Source organism: Epinephelus moara, chromosome 21 (assembly GCF_006386435.1).
Source record: "Epinephelus moara isolate mb chromosome 21, YSFRI_EMoa_1.0, whole genome shotgun sequence".
NCBI lineage: Eukaryota > Metazoa > Chordata > Actinopteri > Perciformes > Serranidae > Epinephelus > Epinephelus moara.
Window position 1 is genome coordinate 23327330 of NC_065526.1, and position 22575 is coordinate 23349904.

Genomic DNA, 22575 nt, shown 5'->3' on the forward strand with positions numbered 1-22575 from the left:
CCATTGCTCCAGAAGGAAACATTTAGACTTTAAATGCCATAAATAACCATAAGAAGTGTTAAGCTGGCTGTAAAGTCTAAAAGTAGTGTGACAGACATAGTTAATATTTTAGAAAACACAGAAAAGACACACAAGTAGGTGGGAGTGGTGAAGATGGATTTTGTTAGTTTAATTTTTTGCATTTTGAGTGTATACTTTGGCTCCTCTGGTTTAAGTGGTTACTATGCATGTGTAACAGGTCTGTACCAAGTCACAGCAGATTAATAAGTGTGTGTAAAGGAGACCCTCATCCACCAAGACACACAAACACACCATCCTCACACACTATTCTGTCTTCCAGCCATCCAGGGACCAGGGCAGCGTGTTAAGTTCAGGGGCTAGCTGGCCTGCTGTAACCCCTGCAAAGGGTGGCATCTGGAGTGGCTGCTGGGATGCTACGAAAGAGCAGCAGCAGCAGTGGTGGCGGTGGGACTAAGCACACCCAGGGTCTGCCACGACATCTCCCCAAGACCCACACGGGATCTCTGTCTGCTGGATCCACCAAGACCTGGGACATAAACCGCAAGAACCCCAATCCTCTGAGCAGTATGGGGCTAACGTCCAACCTGATGGGGGCTCCAGGAGTGGACCCGGAGTATGTGATGCATCTTGTGAATGATGTACGGGGGTTCGCGGATGTGTTGCTCCATCTCAAGGAGGCCTTTCAGTGTAAAGGTGAGTTAAGGGGGGGTCAGGGGTGTGGAAGACCATTTCATGACATAGTTGAAGACAGAAAATCCACCTTCAGATACTTGTTACCTATAATCAATGTTGCATGCTCAGTGTGATTTGTGGGTTACACACTGATAACAGTGTAGAAACATTTTTTTGAGTGCGTCACTTTTACTTCAGTTGGGATATCTCACATATCTTAGATAGACTTGCAACAAACCCCAGATAGTGAAGGGAATGTGTTGCACTCAGGTGGTGGCCCAGAGAGCAAATCCACAGCATGATAAGAGCAAGAAAGTTAGACTTTTTCCGCTCAAGTAAGTCCTTTAGAGGAGAGAAGAACACAACTGTCTTGTCTGTAATGGATTTCTCTTTGTGTATTTGCTTACCATTTGTCTAGAAAGAAGCCAGCGATGCTATAGATAGCTAAAATAGTCTGCCAGCAAATTCCGTTGCAGTATTGACAAGATGTCATGTTGTCTTTGTTTGGCCAGTTGTCCACAGTTGCTAAACACGGCAACAGCTTTTTAAATAGTGTTACAGCGAAAACATTTTTCTTTGACGCACAGTTAGTATACCGCACAAACACAGCCCCTGTTTTTGCTTTGATGCCTTCTGTGCTTACACCCACAAAGTATAGGCCTAGTTGCACTCACACAGGATTTAACCTCCAGGAAGGATCTGTGTGTTTTTGTGATGTTGCAGATAGATAACCAAGTTTGTCACAGTGACGGATAGCCAGAACCACCTGTGGAGTCTCAGTTCATAGTGTGAATAACAGCCCCACCGCTAATGTGCTGGTGCGCGTGCAGTGTTGTTGTAGCGTTTTAACAACTACACAAACCCGACCACACACGGAAGACACCCGAGCAGCCATAGGTTAGCTACTTTCTCTCTGTTTTTCTCACTTGGTTTGGATGGCTTTGCTCTTGTTTGCAGACACACAGAAACACTCCACCCACACAAGTGCTCACAAAGTGTTCAAAAAGGCTTCACAGTAGTACACACACTGATAGTAACTTAGGGGTAGTGTTATTTTTCAATATCTGTTTATCTGTGCATTTATTTTCTTTATCATTATCAATCATATCACTGTGAGCAGACCTCTGATTTTAGAGTTTGCTGTCTCCTCATTGACAGAGGAATTTCTCCCTGTGGATTAAAATGCGAGACTTCCACTATCACAACTACTACTCCTGCTGCTCTGCTAAAAGAGACATAGGCCTACACACACATTCACACATGCTGAGGTCCATCTGCAGGTCTGGTAGTGGGAGTGAGTTGTTTAGCCATTCCTCTGGCTGGAGGAGTGAGGCCTCAGTGAGTAAGCCTTGGCTTGCGTCGTGCTGAGTGTTGCTCTGAGCCATCGCAGAAACATTTGGGATATTCACCTCCCCGTTAACAACAGCTCTTATTGAGCAGGTGGGGATGAAATCATACCATATGACCCTCTAATATCATTCAGCTATTTGTCATTTGGATTAGCAGTTTATTTTCATTTGCCTTTTCGCAGGGACACTGACACAAGCGGCTTGGCGGGACAGCTCATGCAAGATGCTGCCACCATAATGTGGTTTGCTGTCCAGTCAGAAGTAAACATTGAGTCGTTTTCGATACAAATCGCTAACAAAGACGGCTTGAGGATGGTCACAGTTTAAATACAGTCGAAGTCAGCAGTCCTCCCAGCTTTGAATACACACTGTGATCTGAGACAGTAAACCAAAAAATTAAACATCAACCATGTTCCTTAAAGCTATACCGGGGAAGCAAGACATGTATCATCTCTAAACTGGAATGTGATTTAGAGACTGACAGTTTTGAGCATGCCCCATTAACTGTATATGCTGAGAACTGTTAGTTATCATTCTGACTCCTGTTTACTGGCACAGGAGGAATTTTGGGTCGTCTCTTAAAGACAGACACTGATTACCAACGTTGAATATTTGTTTTCCTTTGGCAGTGAGGTTCTTGTGACCAGGCTCACATGACCTCAGTGTCCAAAGACACAGATCTGTATAGCCTTGTAGCACATGCGCGTTTCTGTCACCAAGCATTTACTTAATTTAAAGTTAAATAATGTCCATGGTCCCTTATGTGAGTTTACGTAACGGTGTCCAGTTGTGTGTACGTTGTGTGTACGTGTAAACATCCATAATTAGATTGTATTAATGTCTTGTTTTTCAGTCTAAGGGGTCAGGACAGGCTGGAAAAAGCAACAGCCAAATGTTTCTTTACTACTGAAAACAGGTTGTGTCTCTATTTTTGGTAAAAGCACATTAGATAAACAAGAATAAAACTCACCTGACTTGTGTGTTAGGAGTTTAAAACGATGTTAAATATAAGCTAATACTTAATGTATGATCCCCAACAGTCTATCGCATAGTCCGGTCGGATTGAACACACATCAACAATGCTTATGTGTGCTAACATTATATTTAATTAAAAATGTATGGCCATAACAATTAGCTATATAAGATTTTCTTTTTTAAAATTTTCATGAAAAAGCTGTATTTTTATATAACTGACCTTCAGCATGTTCACAATCTTCACAATATCATCAATAGGAATGTAAGGTATTTCCTAAAAGAAATATTGCTTTGCTATGTCTCTGCCCATAGTGTTATTGTGATGTGATTTTTCTGGCTGCACCAGGTCTCCATGTAGTTTCAGAAAGCTGCAGGAACAAGGGAGTGAGGGAAGTGGGGAAGAGGTTAGCGAGGCACATGCCAGCTCTCATGTTATTCTTTTCATATTTGGAAAGGTCTGTCACTGGAGTACTGTGTGAAACTGACACAATGCTTTTTTTTGCTCAAAGGCATGCGCCTGTTGGGATCTGGCAGGTTTGTATTCCCCTCCGTGTGTGCGTCATACAGAGAAAACTCAAAGAGTTTAGCTTGGAAGATGCTTATTTTTACTCTCAGGACACCCACCGGTTTTGAGCTGGAGGCACATGCACGCAGCGTGTTTGGTTGACGGAAACCCACAGGGGAACGCCGTCAGTGACCGTAAGCTTGAGTTAGCTAGACCCACCACGTTCGCACCCACAGCTTCACACTTATAGATTCCCCAGGGTCAGATTTGGGGTGTAGATTTACACTTTCTCCCATAACCGGGTCCTCGGTCACAGCGCTCGCAAGAGTTGTTGCCCAACAATGGTGGAGCTGTCAAAGAATGTAACCCGAGGAAAAAATGCGAGGCTGTATGAGTTTTGACTGAGGAGGTGACCCCTGTCCCCGTCTCAGTGCTGTCCCAAGATGATCTTTGTCCACTCGCACGTTCCAACACACGCCGTTGATCAGTGAACCTTAACCTCTCACTGATTTGCATCACACTCGGAATTTGATTTGATTGTTTAACCATTACATTTCAGATAAATTTACCCAAAATGGCAGCTGTGATTTGGCTGAGTTTACAGCTCGTACTCACAAATTAAAACATATTCCAGTTCCCCCCAAATGTCTACTGTCAAAAAGTGAAAGAAAACACAATCATATTGGTGCATCAAACCACTCAGTACATTCTTGTGGTATCAGTGTGTGATTAGCATTAACAGTGAGGCACTTTTTCTAATGTTGAAATAACCTCAGCGCATAGAGTGTGGCTCAAATTCCTCTGATGTCAACATTACAAGCATTTAATAGTAACAGCACTTGACTAGTAATAGTACAGCATTTCCAGGGCCAATATATCACGAGAGAAATGCAATAAAAATGTCAAGATATTTTCTCCTTTCTCATTCTGACATTTGCGTTTGACTCTGCATCGCTTCGCAGAAGACTGCTCGGTTAATGGTTTTAATCAGGATGAAAAAGGAGTCCTCCACACACAGCCGAGCCGCTGTCCCCCTCCCATCCCCCCACTCTCCTGCATACTCTGCATTCCTTTAGAACAAATGTTCACTTGTAGCTATAATGCCTTCAATAGACTAATGGTAGGTGTGAGGCAGATTGACTCTGAAAACTCTCCCTAAAAATAATTCAGCCTAGATTTGTGGACATAATCACGACTCACCAGGAGAAATAAAGTCAAGGTTGTGTCAAAAAACAAATTCCAGGTTCGGAAAAGTGGAAATTTGACCCCTGTTTTTTAAGGAATCTACGGGAAATATCTCAAGGGAGCAGTTGCAGTCCTTGTAATAGAGTAAACATGCCAGTATACTCCTGTGAGTATATATGTCAACTACGAGGAGTCCTTTTACAAAATGCTGCTGTTGCACAAGCTCCTGTTTCTTAATACTTTTACATCCTTGTTTTGCTTTTACTTTTTTTTTTACGTGACAACACAGGAACAGAACAAGTGTACGATTCTCTCAAATATGCAGGAACAAAACAAAATGTGGTCTTTATTATCAAGCCAAAAAAGTTGAGGAATGTGTGTTGAGAAATATGTGGTGGAAGTTATGGATAGTGTACAGGGCTGAGCAGGATGAGGTTTTAACTTTAACTGGCTTTTTGTACAGCAACAGATAGCCAGCAGGACGCTGTCTGAAATTCAACTTCCTTGAATGTGTCTTTGCTTATTTTAGCCTTTCAGCCTCAGGTGGAAAAGAGCAACAAGAGTGTTTCACGCTAGTTTACAGTTCTACTTCAGGGTTGAACAAACAACTCGGCATAGTTGCGGAACATGAGGTGGAGAGCTTATTTACCACGGATAAACAGAACATGTTTTGCATACAGCGCTGTGCTATGAGAGGAGAAGAGGTTTTAAATGTCTTAAAATGAGGAGGAACATGTCTAGCTGACTCACAAGTCCTTGTTTCACTATGAGAAGTGTGGCTTTCTTCGACTGTCGGTGTCATCATGACATGATAAGATCTGGCTGTCCTCCAGTTAAACTGCATTGTTCTGTGTTTCACAGTGCCAGTTTGTGTCTGTGTGGTTGTTGTCACAAGGGCAGGCTCTTTTTTTAGAACAGTATATGATAAAATGTTTAAGTGGTTGTATCTCAGAGGCACTTGTTTACCTTCCTACTGATTGTTAAGCAGTTGTTTATTCATGGACTTGTTTTTCGTCCTGCTCAAAAAATAGGATTGCAGTTGCATGATCACAGGAGCAATAGAAAATGATAAAATGCATGCCCTTAAGTAGGCTTACTGGAGTAAATGCTGGCATTATATTCAATCTATCCTGGTCTTGAAGAATGAGGCCAATTTCCCAAATTTAACCAATTTAAAAGTGTGTTTACTGCCTATAAAAGCCACCTCCACTCTCTAAAACACACATCCAGCAACAAATATCTCCTCTCCTCACACAAGTGCCCCTGTGCCAGCTAAAGTGGCCACTTGCGGGTGGTGCCTTCAATTGAGAGAAAAGCCAAATTCTAGCACATAATAGTTTAATGGCCTGCTGCTCTTAGGAGAAAAGAAAGAAGAGATTTGTTGGGCAGTAACTTTCCCCTGTGATGCTGAGGGATGTTTTTGTGCAAGCTTGTGGTTGGGGTGTGTTTCCTGGGGTGGGATTTATGGTTATGGGCCCTGGATGTTTATGTAGGAGATTGGTCATGGCCAGGGGTGGATTGGCCACTGGAGCTCCTGCTAGCAGGGGGACGTCACTGCTGGGGTTGGGGCAGCTACGTGCTGAACTTTACAGCTGGGGATCAGGCCTGAGCAGAGCGGGGGGCTGAGTCAGATTTGTTTTTTGTAGAATACCAGAAACAGCGAACATTATGCTTGCTCAGGTTTGAGCTGAGACACAACAAACACGTAATTATGCCTGCCCCAACGAATTCTTACATGCTTTGTGCCACATGTTTGAAACAATGACTAATTTCTGTTGCCCAATACAGTAGTCTCCAACACACATTCCCATACTGTTGTACAGTGGGTTTCAAACTGTAGGACAGTGGATTTCAAACAAGCTCAAAGGGCAAGCCAAAATCTCAAGGCAAACCTGTCCTTATATCTGTGCACAGTAGCTTCTATAATGCGTGCTATCACTCTTATCACAACATAGGACAATGAGGATAATAAAAAATAAGATAGGTAGCTTTCTGTCTACTGACAGTTTTTTATCTCTTTTCTTTCGGTGGTAGATGGTCTTCGCTGGTGCTTTGTTGTAATTTTCTCCGTACAATAAAGAGATCCATCGTCCCACCTACAGCTTTCTCCTTTTAAATGTCACCATCCCTCACACTGGCTGCCAATCAAGGCTTTTGAGGTGTCACACTTATAATTCCCACGTATAAACAGCGACAAAAAGGTTCCCCATGAAGGTTTTCTAAATTAAATTAAATTAGATTACATTTTTTAGCTAGTGTTTACCGCTTTGTTAGGAAAATAGGTGCACACAATATACTGATACAGTCAATTAAAAATTAATTCATAACTTTTATTGCAATAACAATGTGTGGTTATCACAAAATCCCATGGCACACCTGGATTGGCATCATTGCACACCATTTGAAAACCACTGCTGTTGTAAGTGACTTCACTCAGTCAGGAGTGAGAGACGAGGACATCAGTCAGTGCTCCCGAGACAAGTAGCTACTTGGTTTGCATGCTGGTTTTTCTGGCAAAAAAAAATTATATTTTGCCAAACAGTGAAGCTGATATTTCAAATTTGTTGTAGATTTGTGCTATGCCCGTTTTCTTGGGCATATCTGGCACTTTTTGGGGGTTGTCTTTGGAAAATTTGAAACTATTCCAGACGCTTGACGCTTTCGATATCTTGCTTGCATATCTGTAACCCCTTCATGTGTGGTCCAACTCCCGTAGTGTTGGACTGCTGGTGACTGAATTTGGTGAGAAAAAGCTGGAGTCACATATCTATCGTTAAGTTTAAGAATAACTAAAAATAATTAATGTCGATGCATAATAAATAATGTTAGATAATTGTTTTTTAGCTTACAGGGTATTTGGGATTTGGGGGTTCATGTATATTTATATACATATAAAAAGACAGAGCATTTAAATACTGATTTTGACGTCGATTACCATGGCAGCAATCGGACAAGACAAACAATTTAAATGTCGCCACGGCATTTTATAGACAAATTGATTAACTGTGATTAACAGTTGTTTAAACAGTAAAATGAGACTTTAAAGTAGATTAGTTACTTTGTTCATGGATTTGGACTAGAATCTTTAAGCAGTGGTTAATGTGCGCAGACTTTTATTTCTCTTCCTCCTTTTCTTGTTTGTCTCGCGTCCCTTTGTACCTGTTACCCTGTGATAGACTGTGTGTTGATTCAAGAATGCATTCTTGTCATGCACCTGCCGTAAAGTCCCCCAAACATGTAATGAAGTGTTAAAGAATTAGCCTGGCTGTGACGCCCAGACCTCACAGAGTGTAGTTCACTAATAGGCTGAGAGCAGGTAGCTGTTTATGGAGTGCCTGCTGTTTACTGTCTGTGTGATGTCTGGGGCCCGCTCTGTCTCCAAACAAGGCATGGGAAAGACAGAGCGGCACCCAGCAATGCTGCGTTTGTTTGGACAGAGGGGGGGAATTAGCATTTGGAGATGGTTTCCTGACCAAACAATTCCACCTGTCGCAGATCGGGTTGCAGGCAGCTCAACAATGCAAGCCGAATCTGTTACAGTGAGTGTTTAATGTTTTTTCGCCCTTGTGGTTTGTGATTGGTGAGACTTGTAGATAATCTGAGTATTAAGTCCGAGTGTCTCTGTGAGATAGACAAAAAGCGGCAATATCCGTCTGTAGGGGAGCATTTGGGGTGATGACTGAGTCACCACAGAGAGCAATGCGTCACCACCCTGGAATGAGTTGCGAAGGATACACATCTAAAAGAAAACCTGAAAATCCTCTGCTGAGGGTGTAAATCCGTCACCCTCTTTCCAGAGAGGAGGAGGAGGGATGCTGATGGAGAAATGTGGCCTCCTTGGTCTTTCAGTAAAGCCCTGCGGCTTTTTCCCAAGCAGCACTGTGTCACCAGAACTGCCGAGGCTTGTTTCATGTCGAGCAGATCGCGTGTCCAGACAGGCCAGTTGATTGCCTGTTGTTATCAGTGGGGGGAGCAGAGGCTGTAACCTCTGTCAGGCCACCTGAAGATTTGGATTAGATTGGTCATTCTCTGCACCAGGCTCACAATGAGCTTTGTTAGACACAATAGGACCCCCCCCCCCCACACACACACACACACAACAATATAAGGGGGAGACATTAATTTAAAAGGCAAATGTTTGAGGTGCTGGATTGTGTTAAAGTTGAGTCACCACCTAAACCTGCTTGAAAGTAATAGTTCAAACATATGTGTTATGAGTATTTAGCAGTATTCTACTGTTTGCACATCACTCAACATTTAAATCAACAGCAGAGACGTGGATTTTTCTGGATGAGTGGTTTGAGGAGTTTCTGTTGACATTTATATCCCTTTTTTCAGGTGAAACTGGTCACTAGTTGAGTCATTTGTAAACGACATGACTTGAAGCTTCAGACTTTTTACAGCCACCTTTCAAGTCTCCAGGGTGTATTTCCTTTGGTGAAACTAAGCCAAAATCATTGGGATTTTTTAAAAGAATATAATTAACATATTCAATGCTGCTGTTTATTTTAAGAGTAAGACTTAGAGTAAAACATGTGCAGACATGTAGATAAACGTCTTTTTTGTTTTGTTTGCAGATGATTGTATAATAGATTTTGATAAGTTTTTTTTTTTGTCATTGAAGCACCTCAGAGGCAGAGATGTCTCAAACCTAAAAATAAACTATGCAGAATTTTCCTTGAAATTAAAATGCATATGGTATATATATTCCACCAGCGCACCTAATGATCGGTCCAGCTCCAAAAATAGAAAATCCTAACATGGCAGCGGATGTTTTAATCATGGTGGGCTGCCACAAATGATTGAATGCGTGGTAAACCCTTGAGACGCTGCCCTCTTCCTGTATTTTCTCATTTTCTTCTTAATTTCTTTGCTTGGGACGCTTATAGGCATGTACCCCGATGGCACTTGTGTGAGGTCAGGGCTTCATAAAAAGGTAGCGAACAGGTGCCAGACTGTTGCCAAAAAGACGTAAATATAGTGAGTCAGAAAGCCAAATAAGAGTGAATTTAGGGTTGGCTTTGACTTTCATTTTTGCTGGCAAGTGTGTTTAGAAACTTACTGACAATCCCGCATAGTATACCTTTAGTGTTTTGGTCTTAGTATGCATGTTTCGTTGCAAACTAGACTAGAGATGTTAGAGATGTCTAGTGGTAAAGTCTTGGTGTCGTCACGCCATGGAAGACTGATGGAAATCTATATAAAAACCTTTAAGTTGCCAGATGGGTGCCTTTTTATTCCAAATTGAATTAACAAAATGTTCTGTACTGTTAGAGCTAAACCTACTTACCATAATTGTGTTTTCAACACTTAGCTGTCAGACGTTGTGTAACAGCAAAGGCTAGACTGGAAGCATGACTGGTATGACTGTCGGGTACATGTAATGGATCTGCTGCAGCATCCCGGTTACAAAACTAAAATAGAGCTGAATCAATCAGTTGTCAAAAGAAAAGAAATCATTAATTATTTAAATGTCTTTTCAAGCAAAAATGCCAAATATTTGGCGGTTCAATTGTCTCAATTCTGAGCATTTGCTGCTTTCCTGTCATACACTGTAGTTAACTGAATATCTTTGGGTTTTGGACTGTTGGCCAGTTTGCAGTATAATCTCAGGGTTAAGAGATAAATGTATACTTTTTCATCATTTCTTTAGTTGTAGTAGCAGTAGTAGTAGTTGTTAGTAGCGGTCTCAAATCTTCCTAATACTGCAACTATTTTTTACTGTAACTTTATTTTCCTAAAAGGGAGGGAGATCTTGATCTTGTGAAGAATAAATGAAGCAGACTGAGCGTGAAGCGTGGCTGGGACACCAGCTCATCCCACCACTGTAAAGAAAGACAAGGCAGCCTTGAGCTGCGTTGGCTTTGGCAGGGGGTCCTCCTTTAAACAATATGGCCCAGCTCTATGCCTCAGCGCTGTTATCTCTACCAAAACAATGGCATGGCCTCCACAATTGGCTGCAAATTTCCAGTGCGCTTTCTGATGCCATTGTTGTGACAAAAGCACTCACCACTGATTTTTACCAGCTTTCTCTCAGCTGTCTCACGCTGCAGTGAGCACGGATCCTCTCACACAATTCAATGGGCAACAATGGCGGCGATCAGTATGAGCTGTCACACAAAATTTGACCTTGTTTTGATAACTTTATTCCCATTTCTGATTGTTAAATACAATTCTTTTGTTTGATTTTTTTAATCTGCTTTTGTAGGGTGAAGAATTAACAATGATCTAAGTAGCCTAATTGCACACGAACTGTGGAGTTCCGCGATTAGCCCAAAACAGGCCCATGTTGGAGCCAGAAGTAGGAAAACATTTTGAATATGTTTACCCTGACTCACCGGATGTAGACTGTGGCTGTAAGCCGGCCATTGGTCGGTTATTTTAGCCAGCTTTCCCACTCCTCTTATCTATCTGCTTGTTATCATTTTGAAAATTGCCTTTGCTACAGGAAACAACCACTGAGCTAACAACCTACACGCTGAAAATGGAAAGTATTGGCAAGGATTTGGATTGTGCATTTAGGCATGCCTGCTTTGATTTTTCTGTGAAATGCTGTTAAGATCTACGAGGAATAAAACAACTTGTCAACACACCGCGGAAAAGCCTAGACTCCGTCTCGCAGGACTCTCATGCCCGAAGTTGATTCAGTTTCTGACACAGTTAGTCGCAGTTGATTTGCCACATCTTTTTACCCTGGCAGCGGCATGCACTAGTGAGATTAACTTCACCAATGTACCTATCCATTCCGCTTCCCACGAGCTTCTGCAATATCGCTGTAATAATGTTCTGCAAGGGCTGCATACAGCTAGCAAATCGTCTGTGGTTTCAGCAGGTCCACAGAGCTCCTCCAGAACTGAAATATAAATCAGACTTCACCTCTAGGGCACTGATTATCAAATTATGTTTTTCCTTTTTATCCTGGGCTTTGCTCTGCCCAAGATGATTGTGATTGGTTAAAAGAAATACAAACAAACCAGAGCTTTTTTCCCCTGATAATGAGTGCTTCCAGGCCTTTCTCTAGCGCTGACACTGCACGTTGGAGATAAGTCTTTACTATGTGAGACTTGAATATGTTTGACAGCTCTATATAAGAAACACAGTCTGAAGGGAATATGCACAGGAGCTGGATGTCTCTTCCCCAGTTGAGGGAAGTTGAAGTTTGAGTAGTTGTGGGTGATGCTGCTGGTGTCCACGCATGATAGGTAGTGGTTTTTTTAACCCCCAGAGTAGCTCTGCTCTCATTAGTATGGACATGGTCTTTGTTCACTGAGGCTGGCTGTCAGTGTGAATATCCTTAATTGAAATTGCTGGCTGCTATTTGTTTGTTTGTGCCACTCCATTACACCGTTTTGACTCCGCACAGTGGAGCATTTTTGACAGCTGGCAGCGGGTGACAGTAAACAAAAAAATACAGCCAATACAAATCCATGAAAGAAAAAAAAACGTGCTCTGATTGGCTTCAGTTCCAATCCAGCAGATTGGCTCAGGATATCCCTCCGCCTTTGTTACCACAACATCACAGCTATTGTTATTTCCTCACAATTTGTTTCCCCTTCTCCTCTCTGAAGAACAGATAAGCCTAATTAAATCCTGCTCTTGTCAGAGGACGGGGAAATGGGTGATCCTTACCAACATTACTGCTGTGAATCGAGAGCAGCACCTTTAGTCATGCCTCACGTTAGTCATGCTAACTGAAAACTCTCAGGTGTGGACCTCATTAGGATTGGCTGTCATATGCTAATGGTCAAACCACACATCTTTGATAAGGAATCTTCAAACGCCACTGAGCAAACCAAAAGTACCCTGATGAACACAACTGAGAGGGAAGGTAAAAGGAAGGCGAGGGTGCTTATTGAAGGCCCATTGTGATTTTCAGTAGGGAGGGGTACCTCAAAGTGTTTGTTGCAGGGCCAGGGACCTCTCGCCCTGGGGCAGGTGAGCAGGTGATCCCCCCCCCCTGCTCTACAGGACACTTTTTCTCTAATCCTTGGGAGGTTGGATTGGAGGTTAGTGCCAGGCTTCTAATCAGCCCTGGACCCTGGTGCTTTTCTCGTGTCCTTTAATTTTGTGTATATCTGGAGAGCGTCTTCAAGTCTTCTTTGTATTACAATCCCTAGTAATTCATAATCAGAATCTTTTCTTGCCTTGCCGTGTCTTCATTAATTTCTGTTTCTCCTTGTGTCTTGTGAAATAGTGTCACAGATGGGCTTATGTCTGGGTAGCTGATTATCTCTCTTCTACCATGTTCTACACAAGCCAATTAAATTAATATGAGCATGTTTTTGAATAAGAGAGGAGTCAAATAGGTAACACTTACACACACACACACACACACACACACACACACTCAGGCTCTCATTTTCTCACCTCTGTAATTCCTTTTAACGTTCCAATAAATTCAGTCTCTCATCTCATGCTACTGCCTGGTGGGGTGGCCTTGATGAAAAACAGATGACTTTTCTGTTTCCAGACGGTGTCCCTGCTTCTTCTAAAGCAGCGGGTTAGACATGAACTCACCTATTGTCTGGTGCCAACTTGCAGAGGTCCCGCTGATTAGCCTTGCATCAGAGTGGGAGATGGGCTGACTATCTTCCTCTCGTGTTGTTTGGACAAGATTCGTCTGTTACGGCTTTCCTTTTTGGCTCTTATTTTACCTAAAGAGCTTAACTGTATATAAAACATACCGTGATGCTTATTTTAAAAGTAAGGTAGGGTTGCTCTGAAATAATCAGCACAGAGAACTATAAAGTTGTGAAGAAGAGCATTTGTTGAAATACATAAATAAAGATCAGTGGTGTTCTACCCCCGACGTGGGGGGTTGCGTTGCTCTGCAGGAAAAGCGTGCCTATCATAGCAGGGTGTCTGATAGAATGTGATATGGTTGGCAAAATAAAGGGATGGATGAAATTTAATAGCATTTTGTACATTCTGTTCCTCCTCAAGTGTCATTATCTGAAACCTCATCAGTAACGGAGAGATATGCAAGATCCTCCTCAACTTTTTTTTTTTTGCTGCTCACGCAGTCTTCTGATTGCTGCATGAAAAAATGTGCTTGTATAATAGCTACCATGTGCACCACTTCAGTCACCTCGAAAATGTAATTACTGTATCCTTATTTGGTATGAGTGCCCTTTTATTGGATGGCATTTTACAAATTGTATCGTACATAAACTCAGACTCTGCGCCACAGTTGTATTTATTCAGTGCTTAAGCAGTAAAAAGTCAAATAAAAAATATGGCACTTAGCTGTCACTCTTAACTGACTGACACAGGTTAAATGTGTGGCTTTTATGATAACTGGGGCGTTTCTCTGAAGTCTAAGTCTGACTTTGCCTTACTTGCGATCACAAAAGCGCCAAAAGCATGTCATCTCTGTGTTCATCAAGTCTACCTGTGTGAGAATGTCAAACCGTGACTGACGCAGTATGACCTGTTTACATAGACAAATGCCTTTTCCGTTGTACGTGGTGTCTCTCTGCCTGGAGGAAGCAGAGAAGAAGTTTCATCACACCAGCTTTATGCTGCAACAACTGAGTTAGTCATTGTCTCTCAACCCCAGCCGTCTTCACACTTTTCATCTGAAGGCACAACCGTGAACACGGAAACATAATGGAACATGTACTGTATTACTTGCCCTGAAGGAATTGTCTGGATCAGACAAGGATGACAGCAGAGTTTCATAGTTTCAGAATTACAAGTATTTGTCAAGTAGCACATGTGGCTAAGAGCAAAGGAATGCTGAGAATTAATCTGACCTGTGACTCAAAATATAGTGTGATGGCGGTGACTTTGACTAATAGATGAAAATGTGTGATTGCAAGCTGTGCATGGCGGTTGAGTTTCTGATTTTATTAAGCTTTTGTTGGTCTTGTCAAGGTCTTGATACTTATATGACCTGGCTGACATACCTGTGCATTCTCTTCTCCAGAGAATCCAGAAGGTCTTCAGAAGGTGGTGCAGGAGCGTTTGACAGAGCTACTCCGCGTCCTCAAGGCCGTCATCGGCAAACATCAGACCCTCAACTCAGTGGACATCCTGGGAGCGGCTGGCACGGTCATTGCCAAGGTCAAAGGTCAGTAATTACTCACTAGCATGCATGGACGCACACAGACATGCAGGTAAAAACACCCAGGCGCCCACATGGTGCTCAAATATCTTGGCGTGGAATCTCATTGTTGCATTACTGGTTCAGGCTAAGGGTCCACGTCAGTCTTCGAGACCAGTGTGGGAAATACCCCGTGGTAATATTTTATTACTCTGTTCTAGGTTAGGGTTGGCGTGGAGATTTGTTTCTAAAAGGTCACAGCATGAGAAGTTATTACTGCTTCAGCAACAGATCTGTTTCCCTTCTTCGGAATGAATACAAACAAAAGGAATCTCAACTCACGAGTTCAGTCTGCTAGAAATGTGATCTGCTGCGAGGGTATTTCTTCACTTCACTTGCACACAAGAATCTCTACAGCAGAGACTACATGGCTGTAATTTGCATTCCATATTTCAGCGGCTGCGGAGGCCCCTTGGCAGGCTGCTTGTCGGTCAAGCACATCCACGTGTCCTCATTCTTTTCCTTGTTTTGTGACGTGTGCGGTTGTCTGTTGACAGCTCACCTGCCCTATCTTAATATCTGAGCTGTGACCTACTCCTTAAGAATGTTTAAGAATGCACGTCTGCATCTGTAGTCCTTTGAGTAGTGCCTCGACAATGCCTAGAATGCAAAAAGGAAACAAAAGAGATCCGGTGTTAGATCACCTAAAGGCATTATTGGTATTGTTGACTTGCTTTAATGACAGCACAGACAGTGGCCCCTCACCAATACCTGTTTATATGATTTAAACACATTTATAAAGCATGTTTTTTTCTAAAGCACTCAGAAATTCCCTACTGATAATACCAATAGTGTTGCAGCAATCCAGTACACAGGTATCAGCAGAGGTGTAGTGCTGTTGATTTTGGCCTATAGAAGTTATGTAACCAGTGTTCCCATGGCGGCATGTCAACATACATCAGTCAACTGTAACTAGAAAATGGAAGGATGTTTTGCTGCTGTTTCATCTTTGCTAGCTAACTGTTAGATAGCCATAGACTGAGAAGAATATTTAATTCACTGCTCTGCTCAAAGGCTACCGTTGGTAGCTACGGGCAGCTTTTAAGGAGGAATGGTTTCTTGCATGTTACTCAGTGCATAAGCTGGTGTCATGACTCAGTCAACATGGCTTAAATGTCAGTATGACGACTTTGGCTATTCCATTACTTTTTATTGGCTCTCTCTCATGACAAATGCTTCAGTGATGACTGGATCTTAAAGCCCTAAGAAATGTGTATGAATTTCAAACAGCATCATTCCAAATCCTGGGGAATCGGCACTCATGCTGACCTTAATAAGTGGATTGGGTGGCTGCCATAATGTGATCAGTCCATAGTAAATACAGTTGTCAATCTTATTAGAAAATTCATATTTTTCACTATCAGTGACGTTCGTTTGGTTATGGCAGGCATATTTTTGTGCCACAATAATTCCTGATCTCATGTGAGCTCACATAAGCCCCATTACTTCTGGACAAAAAACCCACTAACACCTGCTAACACCTGGCTTTTGTATTTAGTGGTTAAGGTAAGAATCAACATTCACTTCTGGGAAAAATGACTCTGCAATAGACATAGGTGTTTATCGGCTCCAGCTCTGATTGGCTCCAATCGGCAAAGATGGAAATGCGACACCCAGGTGGATGTGCTAATTTTGGTCCCTTTGCCGGCACGCAATGTTGGGCGACAGCAAATTACCGTCTGTCTCATTCCAAGCAGCCGTCAAACATTGTTCAAAATTTTGTCGACAATGAGTTTGTGAGAGAGACTGAACAAGTAAAGACATAAAGAGAGGTAACCACTGACCTCCATGCTGCTACGGTTAACTGACCTGTTTCCTGTGACACCTGTGACAGTAGGCCTAAAAAGTGATACACCAGGAAAACAAAACAAAACAAAAAAAACAGAAAGGCATATTTGTCTACTGCGGAGCCGTGTACACAGCTCTGGTCTACTAACAGTGAGAAAGGATTTAATCACCCGTTTATAACAATTTCCTGCATCTTAAAAACTTGCATACACACGCTAATTTTGGTGGAAAAAGGGTAATACAAAGGATTTTGCAGAGTTCTGTGAAGTGAGGTGCACAGGTTTTTAAATTTGGGGAAAAGAGCGCACTTATATACCCTGAGTTAAGATATTGAATCTTTAGCTAGAGAGAAAAAGTTTGATTGATTTATCCCTCAATACAAAAAACACATAACTCATTCAAGGTTTTACCAAAATTTGTGAGTATGGTGACTTAATCACTGTCAGGAAAGAGTATTACCCAGATATTTATTACACTGTATGCTTAAGTCTCATAAAAATGTGCATTAATATCCTAACAGCGAAGAGTGATGGCGTCCTCTGCACAGTAAGGCAGTGCAGTGTGCCAGTGTGCCTATTTATTAAGGAAAGCCCTGTCATTAAGTCCTGCAGTAAATATAGTGTTTACATATCAAGTTGACAAGTGGAACTTGGAGATTTGCCTGTCCACAAGGGGGTGCCTTACATCACTGCACACCCTGGCTGGACTGTCCCTAATGGCCAGTAGGTAACACAATATTGACACAGTCAGCGAGCCAGAGGAGGCCCGAAAAGGAGAGGCTGAAAGAGGAATGAATCTTTGAGACATCAGAGATGAGGACTCAAAGGTTTGGATGATAACAGGCCTCGTGCGTCTCGGTGTCTTCTGAGTGTGTCGTCTCCTCACTCATGTTGCTCTTTGATGCTCGTGACACCTGGGGCATTTGGAGAGCTGCCAGAATTTACTGGAAAGAAATCCTCCTCCATCCCTCCCTCTCCAAACACATGGTTGCCTAACCAGTTCTAAATGCCACTTACATGTAGATCTTATCCACTCAGACTGCTCTCTACTGTTGTTTTTTATCACCTGAAACTGTAGGCAAACTTTAATTAACCTGTAAATGTTGAGAACATATTCAGCTCCACTCAGCTGTATGATGCGAAGGGTTTCATGTCAGACAGAGACAGCTATTGTTGTATTACCCATACTTCTTCTGCGTTTGTGTGTGATCAAAGATATGATCTTCTCACAGACTCTTGTTCAAGCCAGACTCAGACAAGGTCTCTTTCCTGGTCACATTTTGAGAGAGTGCTCATTTTTTTCTCCTTCTGAAAACCTGCAGGGCACTGCAATAAAAGTGTCAACTTCCTCAACTTATTGAAATTCTTTCCCTGTCTCTGTCCCCCTACGTCTAGGGAAAATACTTGAAGCTGACGGAGTGTGTTTGTTTACTGCAATCAATCTTGAATGTCAAAGTCATTTTTCTGTCCCTGTGCTGATAAAGCTATTGTAGATTTATTTAATCTAAGAAAGGCATGTTGTGAACACTCTTGTATGCATTTTAATACAGTGTTTTCTTTAGCTAATTTACTAATAAATCTATTACATTTTAGTATTTTTTGAATGGCCTATCGAGTTATGTCAGGCTAGGATTGTCAGAAATTGATCAGACATGCTTTTAAGTCACTAAAGACATTTTTCAGGGGCTAATTGTCCCAGTTACAGCTCAGCCGTGAGAAAACAATGGTCCCTGTACTAGAATGATGCAGTTTCCATATTTCAATCATGACAAGGGGGGCAGAGCTCTGGAATCATTGTTGTGAGACCCACAGGATGTCCTGAGGAAGAAGTCAGCGCAGAGTTGTACGCTAGCATTCAGGGCCAGAGAGGTGCACGGCAGGGAGGCTTGCACCTCGTCGTCTCCCCTCGCCTGGTGTCCTCAAAAGCCTCCCTAGATTGTGGGGTTTCCTCCCCATCTCAGGATGCCATGACCCTTTTATGCTTCGTCATACGCTGGAAATTTACTATAACCCAGCCACCTCTGACATGGATCGAATTTGCTCTCATGAAGAGAAAATGGAAGCACAAAAGCTAGAAAGCAGACTGGAAACTGGAACTGATTAGAGCTTCTTTTTTTTCTGGTCCCAGTTACTACACAGCGATGTTAGGTGACAGAGAGAAAAGGTAAGTGTTGTCACAGTTTTGTGTAGTGTTACATGTCACAGAGCTCAAGCTGTGCGAGTGTTTCCTGTTGCGGGCAGACAGGAAGTACTCAGCTTAGTCGGATTTCACCGTGTTTTTGGTTCCTCTGATTGCTTTCTGCAAATGTCTTCTTGCTGAGTAAACTGTTTGCGGCCAAAGAAAGCTCCGTGCACACATCCTCGAAGATTTGTCAAGCTTACTGTTGTAAAATAGGCGGGCTTCTCGCTGACGGTAGATCCCAAAATAATGTGAACAATCGATTGCTTTTTCTGTGCATGTTCGACGTTGAAGATGGTCTATGGGATCATAACACTCTGGAAAAAAGGAGGGAAGATTTGGGATTGTTTCTGAATATTCCTTGAACATCCGTCCTTGAAGGTCCTTGAAGCTGTTTAGAAGAAGAAACTCTGATTTGGTGGGAAGACACTGACTTCACACGTCACTGTGTTTAGACTGCTTCTGCTCTAATGGTTGTGGTTTTAAGCTGTTTTCATAGCATTGTCTTTAAAACTTGACCCCATGTAACCGCACAGGGGTTTAACTGTTTGTCTGTCGTCGAGGATAATGTCAACACTTACTTGAAACAACTTCAGCCCTTGTAGAGGCAATTTTAACAGGTCACTCACAAAAGCCAGACAGTTAACTATGGCCTCTATTACTTAGGATTGCAAAAGGAAAACAAAAACAATGCACTGGGGCACACTGCTTTCATTTAATCTGCACATTCTTGTTGGTTTTGACTCTATTTTGTGCTATTGTCTCTGTGTTTATTATATCAGTAGGTAAGGCCTCATAGCCTCATAGCTGTGTTCATACATTTGTTGTATCATTGTGCTTACATAAGCTAATACAATTCAACTTTGGCTGAAGTGTATTTTATCTCTCCCCACAGGCATTAACTTCAAGGAAGTGAACCCAGAAAACTCAAAAACTATATTTGGCGAGATACACGCATCCATTGACACTTTGGCATTCACATTCGGCAATGTGTGAGTACAATGTTTGTGTACCTTTTCAACACCAGGTTTTACTACTTTTTGTGCAAGAAAAGCAGGGCGGGCTTCAGCCAATTTTAACCATAAATCTTTCTGTCCTATGTATATGTTGTGTTTTGAATTGTAGATCTGCTTTTTGTTTTTTAATCAGAGTGAGAAACCACACACTTGACAGTTTATTACTAAATAGATTTCAGTTTTGACCATATCAAACTCCACCTCTGACATACATCTACATCTGCCCCTCAGAGTTTCTGACTTCCTTATGGGAGATGTGGACAGCGGCTCAGGGTTGGGGATGCCCCAAAACAGGAGAACCAGGGTGAGACACCATATTTCTTTTCCCAGCTCTTAGGCCTTGCTATTTTTTTTGTTCTGAAACATGACAGTTCTCAAAAGGGTGCACTTAAAGCAGCAATTTTACTACGCCTCCATTTAAAAAAACCTCAGAGACTTTCCTTCTGTACTTAATTGGGGTGTTGAAAACCCCACTGCTTTTGATGTCTCACTTTGATTGTATGTCTGCTATGCCCTCCTTATAATCGGAACTGTCTTTTTCACAGTCTTTTGACAATCTCTCTGTGGATCCTGAGGGATATGTTTCAGAGAAAAGTGACCTTGTGGGTAAGTGTTATTCGCATTCTGTTATTTACCTCTGAGCAAAACTGTAGAATAAATGAGTCCTTAAATGCAATAGCTAGTAATGGCTGCTTAACAAAGCATTTAATGGTTGCATTGTAGCCCAGGGCAGCCTCGAGTAACAGCTTGTGAGTTAACCGAGTGATTTAGGTTGTGGACTCTTGAATGCCTGAGGTAGACCCGCCCGAAGCCTCTGCTTCCACCCCTGTTATTTCTGTTGCTTTTTTCATACTAGCTGCTCGTTTTCCCCTCTCCGTTCACATATCTGACATTCCTTGCCTGTTTAGGAGTAGTTCCGTGTGGGATGGGAAACACATGGGGTTTGTGTTAAATCAGATGGCGGGTGGCTGGGAGAGGTGCATCAGTGTAACCAGTCAAAAGAAAACAACGCCGTCGCAGTATTTGAAAATATTCCCAGCACTTTCATATCCTCCTACACTGACCACTTTAACCTGAATGTGTTCTTTTTTTTTTATTTACCTCCCACACACGTCTGTTGGGATAGTGGTACTGAGACACATCAATCCAACGCTCTGCAATTTTCTTGATACCATGTGTTTCGGTTAATTTTGTTTTGATATTCGTGTCTCCTCTCTGCAGACTCTACAGGCCCAGAGGTGCTGTTGTCACGGGAGGAAGAAGTCGACTTGACCCTGCTGAAGAATGACAGCGGGGTGGAGTCTGCTCTACTCTACGCCAAGGCCTGGTCCAAGTATATCAAAGACCTTCTGGCCTGGATGGAGAAACGACTGGCTATGGGTGAGACATTTAGACTGTTGACGGTGCACTGGGTTGCAAAACAGGGTTAGGGCTTCATTCTAAATATTATGGGAAAGGATCTGATGATTGCTAACTTCTGAATTGTGGTAAAAAATGCACTCCATCTTTTGTTGCAGTGCAGTGGAAACAAGTCAAAGAGAGTTATCTGTTAATTGTATTTGACCCAAGACTGAAGCAACATTTTTAAATCAGACCCCTGAGTCATTATAAGCCTTTAGACTGTTAATTAAGGTTAGAGTTTAGAAGCATTTCAACAGTTTGTAGGCACTTTATAGCCATTTAGTCTTGGCTTAACTTGGTCTTACAGAAGGCAATTCTGCTCAGTCAGTCAGGAATAAGGGCTTAGCTCCTTTATACCCAACGGCAAACTTGATTAAAATGCAGAGACGGTGTTTTCCTACACATCGTGAAGCTGTGATGATCGGGAATAATGAAGCAATTAATCACAGAACATTAACTGGTCACGGCAAGACAACTGGAATTTTAAAATCAGTCTAACCGTGGATATGCTGAACTTCTACTAAATATACATTATTCACAATATCATAGAGTCTAAAGCCACTTTTACAAAGCCAGGTCAAGGCGGAATGTTCCGTCATTACCTTGTAATGTCCTTGTGTCCTAGGACAGGATTGTTACACCTTTAAACCTGCAGCAGAGGTAGTAACAGAGTCAAAACCACGTCCGTGTAAAAAGGACAGCCAGCACTAGAGCACATACACGCGCACACTTGACACCAACACTGTTCTGTTATACATCACACCTCTTTTGCTTCCTGAATGCAGGCATGCTATCTAAAATTACACACTGGAGTAGCCTTATGCTGGTGTTGTTTGGTTCAGTGTAAAAAAACAGGAGTAATGTACAGTCTTGTTTTCAGCAGTGTTGCTGAAGCTCTGTGTAAAAGGGGCTCATGTATGCTTATGCTTCAATTGGCCATCGACAAGCCTTTGGAGGGCTACACCTTTATAGGGGTCCTAAAGCTCCTGCTGATATCTATTGAGAATAGGGCTGCCACGATTAGTCGACTAATCGATGACTAATCGACTATTAAAATAATCGGTGGCTATTTTAGTAGTCGACTAATCGGTCTGAGTCATTTCTCATAGAAAAGTACTATAAAAGTCCCCCAAAATACTCTTATTGCAGCTTTTTACATTCAAATATTGGCAGCTTTACACACTCTCCCGTGACAGTGAACTAAAACCCTTTGGCGTGAGTATGAAAGAAGACATTAGATGACGTAATTTTGGGGTTTGGGCGAGACAGACATTTTAACACATTTTTCGATTAAATGATTAGTCGACTAATCAAAGAAATAATCGACAGATTAGTCGACAGTGAAAATAATCGTTAGTGGCAGCCCTAATTGAGAATCTA

The 22575-nt window shown here is 42.2% G+C and overlaps 1 protein-coding gene across 3 annotated transcripts in view; it reads left to right on the forward strand.

Annotated features, from left to right (window-relative positions):
* LOC126382827 (rho GTPase-activating protein 29-like) overlaps window positions 1-22575 on the forward strand; it is a 35635-nt gene that overhangs the window by 494 nt on the left and 12566 nt on the right. For 2 of the 3 annotated variants that reach the window (XM_050032913.1, XM_050032914.1), the window contains exons 2-7: window positions 341-714; window positions 14636-14779; window positions 19674-19770; window positions 20026-20098; window positions 20340-20400; window positions 21016-21174. In XM_050032913.1, the coding sequence (XP_049888870.1) occupies window positions 432-714; window positions 14636-14779; window positions 19674-19770; window positions 20026-20098; window positions 20340-20400; window positions 21016-21174 (817 nt within the window). In that variant the 5' untranslated portion in view covers window positions 341-431. Of the gene's footprint in view, window positions 1-340; window positions 715-14635; window positions 14780-18448; window positions 18764-19673; window positions 19771-20025; window positions 20099-20339; window positions 20401-21015; window positions 21175-22575 lie in introns of those variants that run through there. The other variant, XM_050032915.1, reaches the window with a different exon arrangement.